Here is a 23745-nt window from a genome sequence, read left to right as displayed (position 1 = left end):
GGCCTATTTTCGAACTTAAGTTTGAAAAAAGTGTCTTTTTCCACTTAGTTTTCAAACCGGGACTCCCGTGCTAGTTCTGTAAATTTCTACCACTTATATTCGTCCCTCTTGAGGTGTTTGAGGGGTTTCGCTAGGGTTCTCGTGACTGTTACACAATTTTGGCCCCTGATGGCCTATTTTCAAGATTAAGTGTGAAAAAAGTGCAATTTTTGACTTAGTTTTGAAACGAGGAGTCCCGCGCAAGTTCCGTAAATTTTCACAACTTGCATTGGTCCCCCCCCGAGGTGTTTGAGGTGTTGCTTGGGCCTTCTCGTGACTGTTACACGAATTTGGCCACTGATGGTCTATATTCAAGCCTAAGTGTGAAAAAAAGTGCATTTTTTTTACTTAGATTTCAAACCGGAAGTCCCGTGCTAGTTCCGTAAGTTTCCACAACTTCTATTGGTCCTTCCCGAGGTGTTTGATGCGTTTCCTGGGCCTTCCCGTGACTGTTACACGATTTTGGCTCCCGATGTCCTATTTTTAAGCTTAAGTGTGAAAAAAGTGACTTTTCCGACATAGTTTTCAAACCGGGAGCCCCATGCTAGTTCGGTGAGTTCCCACAACTTACATTGGTCGCTCTCGAGGTGTGAGGTGTTCCCCGGGCCTTCTCGTGACTGTTACACAATTTTGGCCCTCGATGGCCAATTTTCAGGATTAAGTGTGAAAAAAAGTGCATTTTTTGGCTTCGTTTTCAAGTCGGGAGTCCCGTTGAAGTTCCGCAAGTTTCCACAACTTACAATGGTTTCTCCTGAGGTGTTTGAGGTATTCCTCGGACATTCTCGTGATTGCTACATTGTTTTCAAACCGGAAGTCCCGTGCTAATTCTGTAAGTTTTCACAACTTACATTGGTCCCTCCCAAGGTGTTCAAGGCGTTCATTGGGCCTTCTCGTGACTGTTACACGATTTTGGCACCCGATGGCCTATTTTCAAGCTTTAAGTATGAAAAAAGTGTCTTTCTCGACTTAGTTTTCAAACCGGAATTCTCGTGCTAGTTCCATAAGTTTCCACAACTTACATTGGTGCCTCCCGAGTTGTTTGATGTGTTCCTTGGGCCTTGTCGTGACTGTTACACGATTTTGGCCCGCGATGGCCTATTTTCACAATTAAGTTTGAGAAAATTTCCTTTTTGGACTTATTTTTCAAATCGGAAGTCCCGTGCTAGTTCCTTTGAGGTGTTCCCCGGCCCTTCTCATGACTGTTACACGATTTTAGCCTCCGATGGCCTATTTTCAACCTTAAGTGTGAACAAAATTACATTTTTTGACTTAGTTTTCAAACCGGAATCTCGTGCCAGTTCCATAAGTTTCCACAATTTACATTGGTCCTTCCCAAGGTGTTTGAGGTATTCCCTGGGCCTTCTCGTGACTGTTACACGATTTTGGCCCCTAATGGACTATTTTCAAGCTTAAGTGTGAAAAAGGTGTCTTTTTTGTCTTAGTTTTCAAACCGGGAGTCCCGTGCCAGTTCTGTAGGTTTCCACAACTTACATTGGTCCCTCTTGAGGTATTTGAGGTGTTCCCCACACCTACTCGAGACTGTTACACGATTTTGGCTCCCGATGACCTATTCTCAAGCTTAAGTGTGAAAAAAATACATCTTTTGACTTAGTTTTGAAACCGGGAGTCCCGTGCTAGTTTCGTAAGTTTCCACAACATACATTGGTCCCTTCCGAGGTGTTTGATGTGTTTCCTGTGCCTTCTCATGACTGTTACATGATGTTGGCCCCTGATAGCCAATTTTCAAGCTTAAATGCGAGAAAAGTGGCTTTTTGGACTTAGTTTTCAAACCGAAAGTTCCGGGGTAATTCCGTAAGTTTCCAAAACTTATATTGGTCCCTCCCGAGGTGTTTGAGGTGTTCCCCGAGCCTTCTCGTAACTGTTAATCGATTTTGGCCATCGATGGCCTATTTTCAACCTTAAGTGTGAAAAAAGTGCTTGTTTTGGTTTAGTTTTCAAATCGGGGAGTCCAGTGGCAGTTTCATAAGTTTCCACAACTTACATTGGTCTCTCCCGAGGAGTTTGAGGTGTTCCCCGGGACTTCTCCTGACTGTTAATCGATTTCGTTCCATGATGGCCTATTTTCAAGCTTAAGTGTGAAAAAAGTGCCTTTTTCGACTTAGTTTTCAAACCGGTAGTCCTGTGCTAGTTCTGTAAGTTTCCACAACTTACATTGGTCCCCCTGGAGGTGTTCAAGGTATTCTCTGGGCTTTCTCGTGATTGTTACACAACTTTGGCGCCCAATGGCCTATTTTCATGATTTAGTGGGAAACAGTGCATTTTTTGACTTAATTTTCAAACCAGGAGTCCCGTGCAAATTCCGTAAGCTTTCACAACTTGCATTAGTCCATCCCGAGGTGTTTGCAGTGTTCCCCGGGCCTTCTCGTGATAGTTACCCGATTTTGGCCCCCGATGGCCTATTTACAAGCTTAAATGTGAAAAAAAAGTGCACTTTTTGATATAGTTTTCAAACCAGGAGTCCCGTACTAGTTCCGTAAATTTTTTCAACTTACATCGGTCCCTCCCGAGGTGTTTGAGGCGTTCCACGGGCCTACTCGTGACTGTTGCACGATTTTGGTCCCCGATGGCCTATTTTGTAGCTTAAGTGTGAGAAAAATGTCTTTTTCAAATTAGTTTTCAAACCGGAAGTCCCGTGCTAGTTCCGTAAGTTTCCACAACTTACACTGGTCCCTCCCAAGTTGTTTAATGTGTTCAATGGGCCTTCTCAAGACTATTACACGATTTTGGCCCCCTGATGGCCAATTTTCAAACTTAAGTGTGAAAAACGTGCCTTTTTCGGCTTAGTTTTATAACCGCCAGTCCCGTGCTAGTTCTGTAAGTTTCAACAACATACATTGATCCCTCCCAAGGTGATCCCCGGGTGTCCTACTGAATGCTACACGATTTTGGCCCCCGATGACATTTTTAACCTTAAGTGTGAAAAAAGTGCATTTTTTGACTTAGTTTTCAAGCCGGGAGTCCTGTGCCAATTCCGTAAGTTTGCACAACTTACATTGGTCCCTACCGAGGTGTTTGACGTGTTCCTCACGCCTTCTCGTGACCGTTACGCGATTTTGGCCCCCTGATGGCCTATTTTCGAACTTAAGTTTGAAAAAAGTGTCTTTTTCCACTTAGTTTTCAAACCGGGACTCCCGTGCTAGTTCTGTAAATTTCTACCACTTATATTCGTCCCTCTTGAGGTGTTTGAGGGGTTTCGCTAGGGTTCTCGTGACTGTTACACAATTTTGGCCCCTGATGGCCTATTTTCAAGATTAAGTGTGAAAAAAGTGCAATTTTTGATTTCGTTTTGAAACGGCGAGTCCCCTGCAAGTTCCGTAAATTTTCACAACCTGCATTGGTCCCCCCGAGGTGTTTGAGGTGTTGCTTGGGCCTTCTCGTGACTGTTACACGAATTTGGCCACTGATGGTCTATTTTCAAGCCTAAGTGTGAAAGAAAGTGCATTTTTTTTACTTAGATTTCAAACCGGAAGTCCCGTGCTAGTTTCATAAGCTTCCACAACTTATATTGGTCCTTCCCGACGTGTTTGATGCGTTTCATGGGCCTTCCCGTGACTGTTACACGATTTTGGCTCTCGATGTCCTATTTTTAAGCTTAAGTGTGAAAAAAGTGACTTTTCCGACATAGTTTTCAAATCGGGAGCGCAATGCTAGTTCGGTGAGTTCCCACAACTTACATTGGTCGCTCTCGAGATGTGAGGCGTTCCCCGGGCCTTCTCGTGACTGTTACACAATTTTGGCCCTCGATGGCCTATTTTCAGGATTAAGTGTGAAAAAAAGTGCATTTTTTGGCTTCGTTTTCAAGTCGGGAGTCCCGTTGAAGTTCCGTAAGTTTCCACAACTTACAATGGTCTCTCCTGAGGTGTTTGAGGTATTCCTCGGACATTCTCGTGATTGCTACATTGTTTTCAAACCGGAAGTCCCGTGCTAGTTCTGTAAGTTTTCACAACTTACATTGGTCCCTCCCAAGGTGTTCAAGGCGACATTGGGCCTTCTCGTGACTGTTACACGATTTTGACACCCGATGGCCTATTTTCAAGCTTAAGTATGAAAAAAGTGTCTTTCTCGACTTAGTTTTCAAACCGGAAGTCTCGTGCTAGTTCCATAAGTTTCCACAACTTACATTGGTGCCTCCCGAGTTGTTTGATGTGTTCCTTGGGCCTTGTCATGACTGTTACACGATTTTGGCCCGCGATGGCCTATTTTCACAATTAAGTTTGAGAAAATTTCCTTTTTGGACTTATTTTTCAAATCGGGAGTCCCGTGCTAGTTCCTTTGAGGTGTTCCCCGGCCCTTCTCATGACTGTTACACGATTTTAGCCTCCGATGGCCTATTTTCAACCTTAAGTGTGAAAAAATTACATTTTTTGACTTAGTTTTCAAACCGGAACCTCGTGCCAGTTCCATAAGTTTCCACAATTTACATTGGTCCTTCCCAAGGTGTTCAAGGTATTCCCTAGGCCTTCTCATGACTGTTACACGATTTTGGCCCCTAATGGACTATTTTCAAGCTTAAGTGAGAAAAAGGTGTCTTTTTTGTCTTAGTTTTCAAACCGGGAGTCCCGTGCTAGTTCCGTAAGTTTCCACAACTTCTATTGGTCCTTCGCAAGGTGTTTGAGGTATTCCCTGGAAAATCTCCATAAGACGACTGCATGGCATATGCTAAACCGCACAAAATGTTGGATGACAATAAAAAGCAAATGTAAAAATGAGGATATAGACACAGACACAGACACAGACAGGGGGGGGCACAACAATAAGAAATGACTACATTTCTCTAAAGCTATAAGTAGCACGATGCATAGACAATATGAGGTGCTACATTTCTCTAGAGCTACAAGTAGGCATGAAGCATAGACAATATGAGGTGAAGGAGCACAGTATGGTTTAAGAGTAGCAACGAAGCCAAAAAATATTGTCAAGAAGGAATAACAGAAACTAAGTTATAGGTGCCTCAAAGACAGAAGAAAAACACAAAAAAAAAAATGAGAATTGAGACCATGAGAAAGGACATAGTTATTCTAACATTGAAAAAAATATATATGTACATATATATATATATATGTGTGTGTGTGTGTGTGTACTCTAAGAACAACCACACGCAAGAGGAACCATGTTGCCAACCTCAACCCAAGTAACCATGATTAGTCTGAGTTCAGTACATTGGAGTATAAGAAACATCTGAACTATCAATAATACCAAAATGCTAGAAACACTTAAAAAAAAAATACCAACAGAGCGCTTGTACATAGGTCCCACCACTTGGTATGGGATTCACCAAATATTTTGTCTAGTTGGTACGCTTGTTAGTTGTCCTAACATTTTTGTCAATAATTAAGTGATAGAGATTATATGCTATAAACCATGGAACTATTCCTTGAAAATAAACCAAATATTACAAATAGCATGTGGAATACTTAATATAAGAACAGCGCTTCAGACCTCCAAATGACACGCTGCTTCCATATTGTCAATTGGAACAATTTAAAATTTTCCAAGTCAAACCACACTAGAACCAAGATAACTCCATTTGTGGCATTTGGTTAAAGTGGATCTACTTCAAATTAAACAAAAAGTTAGCTTTTTTCATAAAAACATCCAATCATGCCTCTTAGCTTATTGGTTGTTTTGGGCCCCCTGATACTTGCATTGAATTTATCAACAACAAAAAAACAATTTATCAACAAAAAAAAATTAAAAAAAATACTTGCATTGTAGTATATTAACTTTAAAACTTGGCCCCTGGCAAAAGTTATAATTCTATATGTGACCCAATTGTAGCACTTTTTAAACAACCTTTGCCTAACACATTCCCAACTGATTTTGTCAGTGTACCTAAATAAGCACCTTCAAATAGGTCTAGCAACCCCAAACGGACCCTCAAAGACAGTTCTAGATAAAAAAATTCAAGTTTTGATACTTGTTGCCTGCTTATCTAATACCTGTGAACTCACATAACCCAACCATCTAAATAAGGGGAACCAACAGGTCAGTTATTCCCCTGAATCTATCTATATACCAAATCCACATCGTTAATTTTCTTAAAGCATCAGATAGTTCCAGAATATAGCAAAAAGCAGACAATCATACATTGATAAAGAAAAAAACCATTTTGTAATGTAGTTCTGGTGTTTAAATTTGTAGCACATTTCTGATAACTTCAATTGTAAGGCATCTGTATTACATAAGGCTGCAGTCCTGAATTTTACTTCTGCCAAACTAGTTTCAATTGGTGCAGTAAAGCTTATCTAAAGGACCATCTAAAGTTGTGAAGCAAAGATTTTGTCACATGACATATATGAAACTACATCAATCATCCTCAATACAAATTATCGTGACAAACATATATACATATTCCACTAATTGGGACTGAAGTGGGTGTACTTTAAAGGGGACGATTGGTTTAGTGGTTTTAAATGCAGGCCTAATAACCTTCAAGTAGTGAGTGTGAATACAAGGCAGCTACTTTGTACATAATGATTAAAGGTCAGCTCTATACCTAGAACCCCATTAATAGGAACTAAACTATGTGTATTTCTATATATAAATATATATATATATATATATATACCTTTATTGATCACTTCATTATAAGATCAAAATCAAAACTCAAGAGAATTGCTTACCTCTTCTAACACCAATTTGATCCAAGAATGGCCCAGATTGCCTAACTAAATATGCCAAAAGTTCTGGTACATCGAGCGGTGGAACTTCCTACATCAGATATATAAGAAAAGCAGAAGAAAAGAAAACATTCAGCATAGTGTATTATATAGATTGTAGGAAACTAGAATCATCAATATATCCAATCTATGACAAATGTCAATCAATCCTAAGGAACAAACATACTACACCACCACATATGAAATTTTGACTATGCCTATTGGTCTATAATTAAACCTAGGCCTGAGGTTTAGGCATCTACGTACGTGAGATGTTAGAATGTGATAAATATTGCAACATGAAACACATATCAAGGACACAATGGCGTGTCAATATCCATAACAAAATGGTGTTGAACACAACCACCTTTGATAAAAGAAGAAGACGAAGAAGAAAAATGGCATTTATGTCCAATACAAACACCATATTGCAAAAAAATTTGTTTTCCCTGAAGAATGAAACACAATGCTAGCCTTTCAGTCTGCACAACTACAGCAGCATGAACTCCAACAGGACATGACCCTCCCAACTGATGAGTACAACCACATATCATCCAACTAACAACTCAAACATAGGATGTAGGAAAAGGATTACAATAAACGTTGGAATCATAAGATTCATATTATTGACGGCTGAGAAAACAACTTCCAGTCAACAGTGCTTATATGACTATTACGTCATTGTTGAAACAACTCTCCATTTTTTAGAAAATAAATAAATATATATTAAATAAAATTCAATATTTTATCTCCTTTTCTTCCCCTAGTGCCTTCAGAAAGAAAATATAGATTATAGACTCAAAAAAAAAAAGTTCTAAAAAAATTAACACATTAACGAATGATACATGAAGAGTAGTTCAATACTAACCTTTGCATCAGTTGGGTCCTTGCAGATTGCTTTCTGCAAAATAAATAATTGGGTAACAGATTAATAACGAACATATGAATCCAGCTTGCAATTCTAACGTAAAATGAAAAATAAGTAGATATGCATCAATTACTAACAAAGATAATGATCAGGAAATTCTATCATCTAGAAACAAGTTTATACATTATTACCAAGCATTCACTTCCTATATTGGAATGAATCAAAACACATGTTATAGTTAGCAGCAACATTCGCACTAATCTTATGTTTATGGCCTTCCTTTTAATGAAAAAATGTTTATGCCTTAGGACATAACTAGTTCCTTGCATACCTTCAATGGACATGGTATGCCACTTGATGCATAAATATTGATCCCAAATAATAGCCAGCCTCGAAAGAACATAACAAGAGTACAAGACTGACAATGTATGAAACTTAATAGTCAAAACTACTGCATTTACTGCCATGCCAAAAAATCTCAATTCAAATTATAATGGATCTACAATGTTGACTTTCAGAAAACAACTAGCTGCGTCTCTCAAAAACGGAAGGAGTGATAAGAGTAGTAAAAACATTTTTACGCAGTTTGAACAGGGTGACAAGAGAAGTAAAAACATTTTTACGTAGTTTAATTTAAACAGGAAGATCCAACCTTGTGAGATCATTCCCTGTTGAATAAACCATGTTGGGAACTTTTAGAGATGCATACTTAGGTGATATACGTCCCAATGTCCCGTATTACCTTGCATGGACCAAGGATGGAAGAATAAACAGCAATCTACAACTTTAAGAAGATCATTTTTTATTGAAAATCGTAAAAGGCAATGAGTCTCATGAAGAGCCAACAAAAAATATACATAGTTTTGTAAATAAGAAAAATCCAAAAGAGCTTCAACAGGGTGCAAACCGGAGTACATGCAGAGAAGCAAAAATGACACACAAAAAATATCTTTAGAATTGACCAAAAAAGTCCAATGATTGCAGCAAACCCCTATAGGCCACACAAATAAACTGCTTAAAAGAAGGGAAAAAAATGCTTCCATGGTCACAAACACCTCACTCCTTGAAATGAAGTCCTATACCTCTCCTTCCATAGACAACAAAAGAGGCATTAAGGACACACTTCTTAAACTACATCCTCACTTGCTCACTCTAGACCAGCAACTGGAGTCCAACAACTCTTAACACAAACTTTGGCATAAAACACGCCATCTAACAGAGGCAAAATGTAGCACGGACACGGACACGAGACATGACACGGACACGACACGGACACTCCATTCTTACATTGTGCTAATCTAACATGTATCGCCCTTAATACCAGCCATGCTTCGCCGTGGAAAAAATCATCGCAGCCACTCTATGGGAACATTTACTCTGGTGAAAGTTTCCTGCAGTTGAAATGCAAAATGTCATGCTTTTTGGTAACTATACAGTGCCATTCCTAGGGATCAAAATCTACGTATATCCCATGATCTACGTATATCCCAAATTTTAGTTGACTTGTATAAATCTTTCTTAGCCAGGCTTGAAATATAACCCTAATAAGCCCTCATCTATAAATAGGGTTTTATTTCACATCTTTTGGTCAAACGACTATTGCAGTAACATTTCAAATCAAAAATTAATTTGACAATGCTAAAGATCTAGTGATTCAGATAAAGTGCTAATGCTTCACACTTAAAATGTTGTTTGGCACTTGAATAAGGTCTAGAGGAGATTTAGCCCTTCAAATGGAAAAGAATTTGCTTAGGATTGATAACATAACATGACAGAGATTATGAATTGTTCATTTTATTCAATTAAACCAGTACAAATTTGCTTTATGCCAATCAATTCTGCAATCAATATAATAATCAATTAGACACACAAAAGGATTCCCTTTTTCTTTTCTTTTTCGCTTCTTCCTGTCGAAAATCTAAATGGACAAAAACCACAGGACCCCGTAGCCAACCAATTCACCATTAGTAAGGGAAAAAAAAAAAAGAAAGAACCCAACCCTAACCCAGTTCATATGTGCCTTAGGTGTTGAATCCTAAAACTTGTTAGCGTGTTTCTTATACCACAAGAAATCGGTGATGTTTGTTCCTTAATGGTTGGTAGAGTATCAAGCATCTATGATACTCTGTGAATTCACCACAAATTAAACGCGATCCACCATTGACTAGGAAATCACCAAAACAAACTTGAAATGTATTAAAGTGATGTAAAACGCATATTAATCTATTGATAGTGCAAGCGAATATGGATGCTTCTCTTATTTGACAAATTTATTTTGGTTACAACTAGTTTAATTCTCCTCCCGTACGAAATTGCTGGTCCATTTTAACTATTCCAAACATCCCAAAAAAATCATCTATGTTTTTTTATTTATTCTTTCTTTCAATTTGTAGGGAAAAAAATACATTATTTATTGACCCTACTAAAAGGCATGAATGCTGAAAATTGACAAACAGTTGGGGATGGAACGAGTATTTATAAATGAGATGACTTGAAGACCAATCCCATCCAAAATCCAAGTTAAAACCACCTTAGACTTTGCAAAATCGTTGGCCACTGCTCGAGCCATGAAAATCCCTAGAGATTGGGTGTCTGCTTCCACTTGAGATCTCAGTTTTTTAATAGATGGAAACAAAGTTGATTGAAAACTCACAATTTTCATACAATGGAAGATTTTTTCTTTCAAGCTTGTCCCTTAGCTACCCTTCAAGTCAAAAGTTTTCCTATAAAAAATTGGATATGTTGTGGCTACGATTTTTCTTTATACTTTTGTTTGGATTTGACTTGCTCTCATATGTATTTTTTCTTCTATGATTTTGCTAAGCAGTCAAGTCACACAAGGAGGGTTCTTTCCATTCTAGTTGCTCCCAATATGTATTATTATTTCTTCTATGATTTTGCTAAGCAGACACAAAGGAGGAATAAAATGATTTATATTTGCTCCCAATAGGTATTATTTCTTCAATTGTGATTTTGAAGGTTGGAGCTAGTCCTCCTATGCATTTATACATCAACTTCTCAGCACACCAAAATCCCATCCAATCAATTTCCATTTGATTCAAATTCTTGTTAGCCCTCCAACACATAGGAGAATATAATGATTGATGTTGGCCCTCCTGTACTACTAAATCAATGACAGCCTAAGTTTTCTAATCCAAGATTAAATAGTCTGAGAATTCAACATGACCAGCCTTAAGACAACCAACTTTATTTTGTTCATGTTGTATCTCAAGGGGGAATAATGAAGGAGAATTTTCCTCTTCCGGGTAGATAAAATCCAGAACGAGACACAAGGAGAAATCCTGGGCAAAAATTACATAAGAGGGAAAAAGGCCAAACTATACATCAACCCATAAGCTAAATTCTTCCGGCAAATCAATCAAGAAACAAAAGAAAGAGATTCCTAATAGTATTTATCAAAAGAGAGAGAGAGAGAGATTCCTAACAGTAATCTACATTACACGGACTCGGGTGCGGATATCGGGTACGGGTGTGCATCTAAGGGTCGGACACTTTAAATTAAAAATTAAAAATACGTGGATACGGATCCAAATTAGGATACGAATACGGAGATACGTTAAATAGTTATTTTTAAATATATTTATTATATGAAGATGAGTTTAAAAAGTTTAAGGAATAACAAATTTTATTAAAAAAATAACAAATAAATAATGAATAAAAATTATAAACATTATTTTAGACATAAAATAAATTATATTATATATGATAAAATAAATTATTTTAATTTTAGACATAAAAGTTAAGTTATTTATGATATATTATATTATATAATATTTTTTTGAATAAATAATATTATATAATATGAATAATATTATATAAATATAATTTATATTATATATAATTCAAATTATATTAAAAAGAAAAGTCAGAGACCTATAGAAATAAAAATTGTGTTAGCTTCGCAGAGACGACAGAAGGGGAAGACCTAGAAAATTGGTTGGTAGAGCAATGACTTCGTAGAGACGACGGAAGGGGAAGACGACGAAGAGAGTCCGAGATCGAGATCAAAGGGGAAGACGACGAAGCACAGTACATCGACTTCGCAGATCAAGCTTCGCAGATCGATCAACTTCACAGATCGATCGATGATCTGCAACCGATTGAAGTCGAAGGCCAGGTTCTCTCCTTGCTCTCTTCTCTTTCGATTCTTCTGCCGTATCCGTTTCTAAGAAGCCGAATCCCGGCCGTATCCCGCACCCGTACCCGTGTTGTCTCGACACAGGTACCTTCGAAATTCCAAAGAGTCCGTGTAACATAGGTAGAGGGAAAGAAACTTGAGGCAACAGAAGATGGGCAACCCACAAACACTCATCCACAGGAGCCGAAATACATAGAGGCTAGGACAACCCTCACAAGGGTCGACTAGGCCAGAGGAGCCTTCGGCTGAAGTCGAAACAGCTCTGTGGGACCTTGGCTGGTTCCCACAGAGACTCAAAGGCAACAAAAGATGGGCAACCCCCAAACACTCATCTACAGGAGCCAAAATACATAAAGAGAGGCTAGGACAACCCTCACGAGGGTCAACTAGGCCAGAGGGGCATTCGGCTGAAGTCGAAACAGCTATATGGGACCTTGGTTGGTTCCGACAGAGACTCAGGGACCAGCGATACAGGATGGGTGGTGATAGGTGATGGCTGGTTGGTGGTAGCGGCTGTATGAGTGACGACTTTTAGGGTTTTGGCTACCATATAATTTAAGAGAATACAAAGCTTGAGTGATGATTATGAAATCATCACCTTTTATATTAATCAATCAACTATTACAAAAGGAAGCCCTAAGGCAATGATTAAGGAATCACCTTTTATATTGATTGATTGACTGACTGATTAAGGAATCACAATCAATCAATCACAATCACAATCACAATCTAATCTAAATAAGGAAATATTCTAACAGCTTCTGCTACTATAACACCCATCTCAAATCATAACAATTGTTCACTTTGAGCTAGGCCCTCAAGGGTTTAAAGCATGTTGTTATTTGGAAGGAATATGAACTCATTTATATAGCCCAGGAACTTCTCCTACCTAGACGATGTGGGATGGAATGTGATGTACAATAATGGAAGTGAATTCACTTATATAGCATACTTAACCTAAAATAATAACCATATTAAAATTCTTTGACAAGGAGGAGTAATGCCCTTGGACTACTGCACGCACTTGAGTCAATAAAGGTGAACACTTTTGCAAGTGCCCCAACAATTGTTGGGCAAGAATGGACATAAGAGCATAGTCAACAAGTATTCATTATTGTCTAAACATCTATTCAACATCAAAATTGCCAAGTGAAAGAAATGTCCTCAATATCATTACCTTCCATTTGGGCAAGTGTACTAATAAAGTTTTACCAGTAAATACACTAGCTATGTACTAAACGGAGAGGAGGGAAAGATGAATTGAGCACTCACAATACCCATAATTACTGTAAAATCCAATGACAAATTAGCAGACGTTAATCAAGTTTTTGAATATTCTACTGAAATCAAACCTTCAAGTAGCAAGGCAAGACATTGTTGATTGCCTAAATTTCAGTTTTCCCATCCTTTCTGGATAGTTCCTAGCATCCTAAATTTCTAGATGAAATAAATGAACATTCACCATAAACATGCTTTCATATTATGCCAGCCAAACTACATGTTACGAGTATACTTGAAACAATGGCATTTGGATCCTGTATGCACAGCGACATGCAAATTGTCTTATTATTGACTATATTGACACTTACGATATTTAACTCGCAAAGACAACAATTCTATCAGAAACTTTATTAGTCACATTACTCTCTAGATAGTTTTTGATCCAACTGAAGATGAAGCATTTTCCATGTGTCTTTTCAATAAAGTAGGTATATAAGAACAACATGCAATCATTTATTTATCTGAGCTGCAAACTCCCGTCTCTGTTATTTGTTCATAGCACGTAATGGACCTCTCTAATAATAACTAAAACAAACATGCAATGTATAACAAGTATTGCAGGCATGCACAGAGTGATCTTGTATGCTCTGTGTAAACTGAAGTCTAAATGCTTCATTAGCATGTTTTTGAACAGATACTTCATTAGCCTGTTTACTAATGCCAAAATTAAGGACATTTTGCATCATCGATACTAAATGTACGTCCTGGACAAAACAAATATATAAAGGGAAGGAAGTGTCAATCATAACATATGTATCAGTAATATAGTAAGTTAGAGCTTCTCGGAGCAGCAATGAACTCACCTAACATTGTTTGGGGTAAGCTCATTGAGTGTTGATTCAATAATGGTTGGGCTGAATTTAGGGGGGCAAGGATGACCCCACTAGCCAATCATTAGGAGGATACAACTGCAAAATAATTTCAAACGAACAGTTGAAGTCAGCAAAGCAAGTGACTACTGAAGAAACAACAATCACTCAGACTGAGTTTGAACAGGATGAAGATGGGGAAAGAGAACAAAAATTCAACTATTTAATTTCACGCATTTGTTTAGCAGCAGAAGGGTGGAAAATACAACAAAGTTAAATATCTTATACAACCCACACCAGAATGGCAACTTTGCTTCTAGATTCTTACAAAAAAATACAGTCACTTTTTTCTCTCATTAAAGTAGCCAACTATTGTAACTTTCTCACAAAAAATTAAACCAAATGCAAATGAGAAAATAAATTTTCCTTTCACCTTTTCTTTCACTTCACTATCTATCACTTTTGTTTTCCATCATATTTTTTACTTAATCAAATGGACCCTCAAGATTCTCATTGAAAAGTTGAAGTGCAAAGCAAGAAGCCAAAGAAAGAGAAGCAGAGAAAAACTAAACTTCTTAACTACATCTTGTAAAAAAATAAATAAAAAGTGAAAAAAAAAAAAAAGAAGAAGAAGAAGAGAGAATCAAAAACTACACTCAAGTCAATCAAAGAAACGTCTCCAGGAAATATCGAATTAGTAGTGGCTTATCTCCAAAAACCGGCTTTGTATGAATTTTACTTGTCAAAACAAGTCTAAGCTGAGATTGAGCCTAGCTCCTATGCGACTGAACCAAGCTCAAGCTCCTTGTACTTTGCCGGCTTCATCTCATTTACAGTCTAGATGAAGTGGGAACCTTCACCTTCATCTAGCACAAGTTAGCATAATAAACTGACTCAGCTTGCATAATATTCAATGATCCAAACTCATCAAGGCAAGTGGTGGGTTGTTCTTAAATTATCCTCCAACAATGCTTCACTGCAAAAAGTAGCATCAATCTTTTCCTACTTAAATGGTACAAATAAAATTCCACATAAAGACTTAAATATATAAATAAAACCATCAAAGCAATCATGGCTTACTAAGCCAAACCAAGCCTTAGCAAGCTCATCAAATAAATTGAATTCTACACCATTTATAAGTGAGCTTGACTTGTGAACTGAAGCTTGTACCCTATACAGCTTTCTGTAAAGAATGCACCTTGGATAGTAAAAAACAATAAACATCAGGAAAAGAAGAAATTATACCATTCAAAACCAATCAACCACCTCTGAATACAAATGACAAAACTCTTTTTTTTTTTTTTTGATCAGCAAAAACAGAATTTATTGAATAGATCAAAAAAGAGGCAAGGATGAGGCATCCTCTACAAGTAAGAAAACACAGAAAGAAAAGGCATCTCCACAAAACAAAAAATAAAATCCAGAAACAACTCCTAATCCAATAACCACTTGCATATTCATGCCACCGTCATCCACCTAAGAATAATCATGGGGAGAATTTGGCTAACCATGGGCCATGCAACTTTTCAACCCCCAGTTAGCAGATAAGTGGGATCTCAAGGATGAAAAGTTCAAAGGATAAATTATTTATCAAAAAAAAGTTCAAAGGACAAATCAAAAGATGCGCAGCTTATTCATTATTTCATCCTCTTGGAAAGAAGATTAAAAAAAGAAGACTATCAAGACATAGCACAAGGATGGTAACTGAGACTGGTACAACATCCAAAAAAATGAACATTCTGTCGACAAAAGAATTTGAAGAGGGTTGCACATGCTACTTTTATAAGTATGGTGGGAACCGTATGTTAAAAATGAAATTGCAATTGTCATTTCCTTTTTCCATTGTTATAAAATCCTGTTTTCTCATAAAGTTTGTACAAGAGACTATCAGGTTTGAAAGAATTTTGGTCATCATTGAAAAGAATATACAAAATAAAAATAAAGAAGATAATCCAAATTCTTAATTAAAAATCGACACAAAAATAAGTAAAACATCTCCACAAAGGTAAATAGCCTAAAATTGCAATGCTTTCTAATGCAATATCATGCACAAGGATCAAAATTTTGTTGCAGCACGACATTTAAAAAGACTCCGAAAAAGGAATATCTAGTAAACATGCCCCAAATGCAATGGAAATAGCAAAAAAAACTTTGAAAGACAGGTGAACACTTGAAGCACAGAAGAAGATTTATTAATGCATATTAAAATAATTTCCAACAGCCCTATTACAGCAAAAGCACACTTAGAACAGTTTCAAAGCTGATATTCTTTTGTACTATAAAATAATCATAGACAAAATATAACGTTGTCATATGAACTCAACATTTTAACACAAGTAAAACAATTCAAAATAAAGGTCATAGCAATTAGAAACTAATATTCCAAAAGATCTTCCAGTTATTCTGATATTGGTTCACCTCTTCTCCTTATCTACTTATTCTCAAAGAAATTCGAGAATTTTTTATGCATGTGCTTTTGGGTTCTAAAAACTCAACAATAAGGCTAAAAGAATAATAACCTTTTGTTCTTTTTAGACTATATTGCTGTCGACAATAAATTCAAAATAATAATAATAATAACCATCCCAAACATTTTACGAGCAGCTTTCAGTTTTTTATGAAAAGTTTATTTTTATGAATATCAGCATTTTGGTTTTGCAACCAAGCTTTATTGTACTAGAAAGAAAAGACGTTCAGCTAATTCCATGCAAAGAGAATTTTCATTTCTGTACAGATAAAATAGATTCAAAGAAACTTTGATGTCAAATGCGTTGTCTAATTCCCCTGCTAAAATGAATATAGAGACCATCACTCTGGTCCACTATTGCCATATATGACCAAGCTTTGAAACCATACTGTTTAAAGTCTCATTTTCAAAAGAGATGCCTACAAAATTAGGGCCACCATTATACAGAAGCTCCAACAACTCAAGGAACTAGACTATCTAAACCAGTAAAGATCATGTTATTGCCCATAAACTACGCATGATACGAACATGCCGACACAGGAAATTTCCAAAATATCAAGACATAACACAATAGTAATCCAAAAAAGGGCTCAATATCAAATGTTTCGACTCCAAAATAAAAAATGCACCTCCATTAAAGATTCTCCTGTTGTGCTCCTAGATGCATCACCAAAAACAAATCACTAAAGACTCCGGCCCATTTCTTTCTTCTTCCCTTTTTTTTTTTGACAAGTAAATATATTAGCAAGGTGCCAAAAAAAGGAGCACAGTCACCACTTTACACCGGCTATGTTTGATTTCGGTTTGGATTAGGCAGATAAGATACCCCCGAATGTGTAAGCCAGGCAAAGGCATTTTAGTCATTCACATGCAAAAGAGTTATCCCCGGTTTAACTGTCCCACCCCTAGGACAAAATAATCCCTCATATGTACGTAAAGGGGTCACGTGGGATTAGCTATTCTGAGCAACTTTTGCAGTACCAAATGTGGGATTATTTACGAAACAACACAAGGATGAGGGAGGAGTCACAAGTCACTACATCTTAGTTGCCAACTTCATATGCAAATGGAAATACAGCATGAGTTACGTCAGACAGATCAGTAACAAAGGCACATACGCTTCCACAGTCCACCATTAACAGTTGGCCTCTGAAAACTCCCACTAATAAAAGCCAACATAACTTGATCATTCATTTAAGAATGGAAGTCAATGGCTTTCATGGATGAAATAAATAGACTTGGTTATCAAAAAGAGGACAAAACATGTTCTTCTTCTCATGCAATATATATATATATATATATATCGAGAGCTTTTTTTCTCTTGCTAAAAAAATAAAAGAACAGAATTCGATGTACATCATGTACTAAACAAGCTCTTAAATACTTAACACTGATAATTAAACAGCCAAGACATAGATAAAAGATACTTGCAAACTGCCTTCAGACACAAAGAAAGAAAGAAAGAAAAAAAAATTCAATGAAAAGGAAACCACAGTGCAATCAATTTCAGAGTCGGGAATTTACGAGAATACTAGAATGTTCTACGAGAATTTCACACAAATTCTACAGATACAAGTTGAGAATTCAAACAACTAAATTTGGCACAATTAATATGTATATATGTAAATATATAGCACATATTATGTATGTAAAATTACTAACCCCGTCAATTGTGTCAATTAATATGTATATATGTAAATATATAGCACATATTTATTGATAAGGATGGGGGCCTATTAAACCACTGCCATCAACATCAAATTGCAAAATTAACACCAACTTATATTTACATATGTATCCACCGAAATTTTCCATTATTAGGGTGAGCAAGTTTGATTATCGTGCCATGTCAAGTTTTGATACATTTTTTTTTGAAACATGATTTAATTTTTATTTTTAAATAGATCCGGCTGTATAAATAAATAATGTAACAAAAGGACATAATGTTGAGATTAGGATTTATGGAAACTAGTACTAAGTACATAAGGTTGAGATTAGGGTTTCAAGGAAATGGATTCCCCAAAATCAAATTATGAAAGGTTGGTCCCCCTAATGCAATCCTTGAAGTCTGCAACTTTTCCTCAAGTCACAAAAGAGATAATCATAGTAAACCAAAAGCATTTTAGATTCTCAAAAGCCTATACCCCAAGCCCATTAAACTAAAATAATCAACCCAAACAAACTTTTTAATCCCAACTAAAATAAATCTCAATTCTAAAAAGCCAATTAAAATTTTTTTTGCCAAACCACAACATAATATAGATATAATATTTATTGGTGGGCCAGTTTTCTAATTGAATCTTTGTGTAATGGGTGCAAGCCACGCACCCATTAAACTGAAAGACTAAAATCTTCATTATCTGCTTGGTTTGTATGATATTTGGTAGCTTACCTAACTTAGTGTGATTTGATTGTTTCCATCATGTAAACAAAAATTGGATGTAAAACACAGAAAATTTTCTATTGTTGATAGATTACCCTTTGGGGCTTTGTCATTGAAAAGATGAATATTATCAGAATTTGATATGGAAAAACAAAACCATGGTGTATTAATTTGTTAATCTACTCTCAGAAAGACACAGCAGCGTGGGGATCAAAGGGCTGAACCTGTCAAACTTTGAGCAGTCAATGGCACCAACAACAAGTGTAATTCAAGATTTCCGGTATATATATGAACTATCGTTTTTATTCCGTTTTTATTATGTCCATGTTATCTTAGGTTAACAACAATGTGATTTGGGATTGCAGGATTCAAAATAAAGGTGAAAAAGATACTTGCAAACTGCAATCAATTTCAGACACAAAGAAACAAAGAAAAAAAAAAATCAATGAAAAGGAAACCACAGTGCAATCAATTTCAGAGTAGGGAATTTACGAGATTACCAGAATGTTCTACAAGAATTTCACACAAATTCTACAGATACAAGTTGAGAATTCAAACAACTAAATTTGGCACAATTAATATGTATATATGTAAATATATAGCACATATTATGTATGTAAAATTACTAACCTTGTCAATTGTGGCGAAAATGGACATGTTCCGTGACCTCCCAATCCCCAGACGCCGAATCAGCGCAGACGACATCCGGGTGGATGCCGCCACAGCAGGAAGAAGCGATCTCCTCCCAATCGTTTTTTTAAACTTTTTTTCCCCTAAACGTCTCTCTCTCCCCTCCCCCATTCCCCCCTCTCTGTTTCTCTCTCTAGGGTTTCCCTGCCCTCCCATGGCTTCTCACCTCTCTTCTCTGTGCAGGTTTCTCTTCAAATCTCTCTTTCTTCGAAGCCGTTTTGGGAATCTTCAACGTTTATGGAGTGAGAGACATGGTGAATTCACATAATTTGACGGGGAACGATGCTGGATCTATCGTTGGGGAGAAGAGAACGGAGAGGACGTTGAATTGGGGGTTCCGTTGCCGAAGAAGGCGAGGAATGGAGGCGGATTGGTTGGGAATGTGAAGAAAGTGGAGGAGGAGGAGGGGTTCTCACTGTCCATTCTAGAGAGAGAGAGAAACCCTAACCAAAACTTTTCAGAGAGCGTAATCGCAAATGAGGAGAGAGGAGGATAAAAAGATATAGCCGTTGTTGGGTGCCAAACACACCCCTCAAAATTCTACTAATAAAAATTCTGGTAACCAAATTCTTTTGAAATTGTAATTTTAATAAAAAAAAATCAAAATTCTTTTTCAAATGTATAACTAAGCGCACAACTCAAAATTTAATTTAAAATTCTTTTCAAAACTCGTAATTAAACTTTTTTTAAAATTTTATTTAAAGAAAAAATTTTAAAAATATTTTTTATTTTATGTTTTAAAATAATGATTTTATTTTTTTTAATTTCAAAAAAATTTGGATGGCCATATATATCTAAACCATAACAAATTATTTGGCCAATACTTAAAAAAATAAGGGCGAATTACAAACACCCCCTCGAGGTTTGGTGAAAATATAGATTCCCCCTGAGGTTTGAAAAATTACATCCCGCCCCTTGAAGTTTATATTTCCATAACAAATTGCCTCTTGAGGTTTTTATTTTCATACAGATTCCCCATAATTTGTTATGCAAATTTGACCTTTAGGGGGCAATTTGTAATTTCTCAAACTTTAAGGAGGAATCTGTATTTTTACCAAACCTCGAAGGGGATGTTTGTAATTTGCCCAAAGAATAACAAAAAATTTAAATATCATATAAACAATCTCTAATAGAATGAATAAATTTTTTTCTAGAAAAATAATAGAGAATAAAAGATGAGAAAAGAATAAAGTATATATCTTTTGTACTAAGATGCTATTTTATTTATAAAATAATGCATACATATATATATATATATATATATTTAGAAGTACTATGGAAAATAAAATTTTCACAGAGACAGAAGGGTCATGACCCCTCATAATCTTCTCCTAGGTTTATCCCAGCACACATGCACTCACCTCATTCTTTTAATAAAAAAAAAAAAAAAATTATCTTTGTATTTTAAAATTTATTAAAATATATTTAATATTTAATATACAAATTCTATTTTTATAAAATTGATATTGTTCTAAAAATATATGTAAAATTTTAAAATGCAACTAATATTTCACATATTTAATAAAAATTTAAATTAATAATCTAAAATATATAAAAATTTATAGAATTAAAATAATTTGTATGACTTAAGTTAATATAAATAATAAATTACTTTTCTAATTAATATATATATATATTGGTAGGAGAAAACGTTTAGAATAATACAAATGTAAATAAAAATATATTAATTCAAACCACGCAAATAATAACTCAAACCAAAATAATAATATAATAAAAAAATAGGGGCCATGTTTGATCCCACACACAAAGTAAGACTTGCACCCACACAAACTAAACTCACACTTCACATAGACTAGACTTGCATCCCTACACATATTAGACTTGCACCCCACACCTTACATAGATTAAACTCGTGTCCTATATAGATTAGACATGCATCCCTACACAGATTCAACTTGCACCCCTCACAAATTAAACTTGCACTTCTCAGTAACTAAACTTTCACCTCTACACAGATTCAACGTACACGCCAACACAGACTAGACTTGCACTACTACACAGATTTGACTTGCACACTCTACGCATACTGAATATGCATCCCTACATAGACTAAGGTCTCGTTTGGCAAGTGGTGATTTTAGTCAAAAAGCCGAAAAGTCACTAAAAAAATCAAAAAACCAGCATTCTTAGTAAATTACACAGTAAATTCAAAATAAATTACTTAGTAAATTCCCTGTAATTTCACAGTAAATTAATCCGAAAATTCCCGATAAATTCTTAGTAAATTACGCCGTAGATTCCCAGTAAATTCTCAGTAAATTCCATTTAAATTCTCAGTAAATTAATTAGCAAATTCCTAGTTAATTTCCAGTAAATTACTTTGTAAATTCTCAGTAAATTCCATGTTTCAGTAAATTACTTAGTAAATTCCTTGTAAATTCACAGTAAATTTCGAGTAAATTGTCATTAAATTACTCAATAAATTCCCTGTAAATTCTCAGTAAATTTCTCTCCAAATTCCCTGTAAATTCTCAGTAAATTACTCGGCAAATTTTCAGTAAATTACTCAGTAAATTCCTAGAAAACTACCCAATAAATTCTCAATAAATTACTCTGTAAATTCCAAGTTAATTCTCAGTAAATTACTCAGTAAATTTCCTTCAAATTCACAGTAAATTTTCAGTAAATTTCAAGTAAATTCTCAGTAAATTACTTAATAAATTCCCAGTCAATTCTAAGTACATTACTCAGTAAATTCGCAGTAAATTCCCAAAAAAATTTCAGTAAATTCCAAGTAAATTCTCAGTAAATTACTCATTAAATTTCAATTAAATTCTCAGTAAATTACTTAGTAAATTTTCAGTAAATTCTCGTTAAATTTTTAATAAATTACTCAGTAAATTTTCAGTAAATTCGAATTAAATTACTCAGTCAATTCCCAGTAAATTACTCAGTAAAATTCCAATAAATTTTCTGTCAAATACGTAGTAGATTGCCAATAAATTCTCAGTAAATTACTGAGTAAATTCCCAGTAAATTCTCACTTGATTAATCAGTAAATTCCCAGAAAATTCACAGTAAATTACTCAGTAAATTACAAGGAAATTACTCTGTAAATTCCCAGCGAATTCTTAATAAATTACTCATAAAATTCCTAATATTCTCAAAAAATTACTCAGTAAATTTACAGTAAATTCTCATAAAATTACTTAGAAAATTCTCAGTAAATTCCATTAAATTACTCAGTAAATGTCCAGTAAATTCAAAGTAAATTAATCAGTAAATTCCCAGTAAATTACTCAGTAAACTCTCAGAAAATTCCCAATAAATTCTTATTAAATTCTCAGTAAATTACCAGTAAATTCTCAGCAAATTTCCAGTAAATTGCCAGTAAATTCTCACTATATTCTCATTAAATTACTCAGTAAATTCATGATAAATTCTCAGTAAATTACTCAGTAAATTTTCACTACATTGTCAGTAAATTATAAATAAATTACTCATTAAATTCTAAGTAAATTACTCAATAAATTTCGAGTAAATTACTCGGCAAATTGCTCAGTAAATTCCCGTTAAATTCTCAGTAAATTCTCATTAAATTACTTAGTAAATCCGCAGTAAATTCTAGGTAAATTCCAGTAAATTACTCAGCAAATTACTCAGAAAATTCTTATTAAATTCTGAGAAAATTACTAAGAAAATTCTCAGGAAATTCTCAGTAAATTCCCAGTAAATTCTCAGTAAATTTCTAATAAGTTACTCAATGAATTCCGAGGCAATTCTCATTAAATTTCTCAGTAAATTACAAGGTAATTCTCATTAAATTACACAGTAAATTCCCAATAAATTCTCAGTAAATTATTTAGTAAATTACCCATAAAATTCTAAATAAATTCCCAGTAAAAACATCTGTAAATTTTCAGTAAATTACTCAATAAATTTTCGGTAAATTCTCAGTAAATTATACAACAAATTATCAGTAAATTCTCATTAAATTACACAGTAAATTTTCAGTAAATTCTTAGTAAATTTCCTAGTAAATTCTAATTAAATTAATCAGTAAATTCCCAGTAAATTCTCATTAAATTACTCAGTAAATTCTCGGTAAAGTGCACAGCAAATTTCAAGTAAAATACTCAGTAAATTTTCAATAAATTCTCAGTAAATTCCCAGTAAATTCTCAGTAAATTACTGAGTAAATTCCAAGTAAATTCTCAGTAAATTACCATTAAATACTTAGTAAATTCCTAATAAATTCTCAGTAAATTACTCAGTAAATTCTCATTAAATTACTCAATAAATTTTGAGTAAATTTTTAGTAAATCACTCAGTAAATTCTATGTAAATTCCTAGGAAATTCTCCGTAAATTACTCAGTACATTTAAAGTAAATTCTCAGTAAATTTCCA

At 35.1% G+C, this 23745-nt stretch overlaps 1 protein-coding gene across 1 annotated transcript in view; it reads right to left on the bottom strand.

Moving 5' to 3' along the window:
- LOC114305096 (protein kinase and PP2C-like domain-containing protein) overlaps positions 1-19879 on the bottom strand; it is a 53253-nt gene extending 33374 nt beyond the window's left edge. Inside the window, exons 1-3 of the mRNA XM_082873927.1 lie at positions 19317-19879; positions 7588-7620; positions 6684-6771 (exon numbers count right to left, since the gene is read on the bottom strand). Of these exons, the coding sequence (XP_082730053.1) occupies positions 6684-6771; positions 7588-7620; positions 19317-19532 (337 nt within the window). The 5' untranslated portion in view covers positions 19533-19879. The remainder of the gene's footprint in view (positions 1-6683; positions 6772-7587; positions 7621-19316) is intronic.
- Positions 19880-23745: the final 3866 nt, after the last annotated feature.

This window comes from Camellia sinensis, chromosome 6 (assembly GCF_055761805.1).
Source record: "Camellia sinensis isolate YWXY chromosome 6, ASM5576180v1, whole genome shotgun sequence".
Classification (NCBI taxonomy): Eukaryota; Viridiplantae; Streptophyta; class Magnoliopsida; order Ericales; family Theaceae; genus Camellia; species Camellia sinensis.
This window is presented reverse-complemented; position numbering and strand designations above follow the sequence as displayed.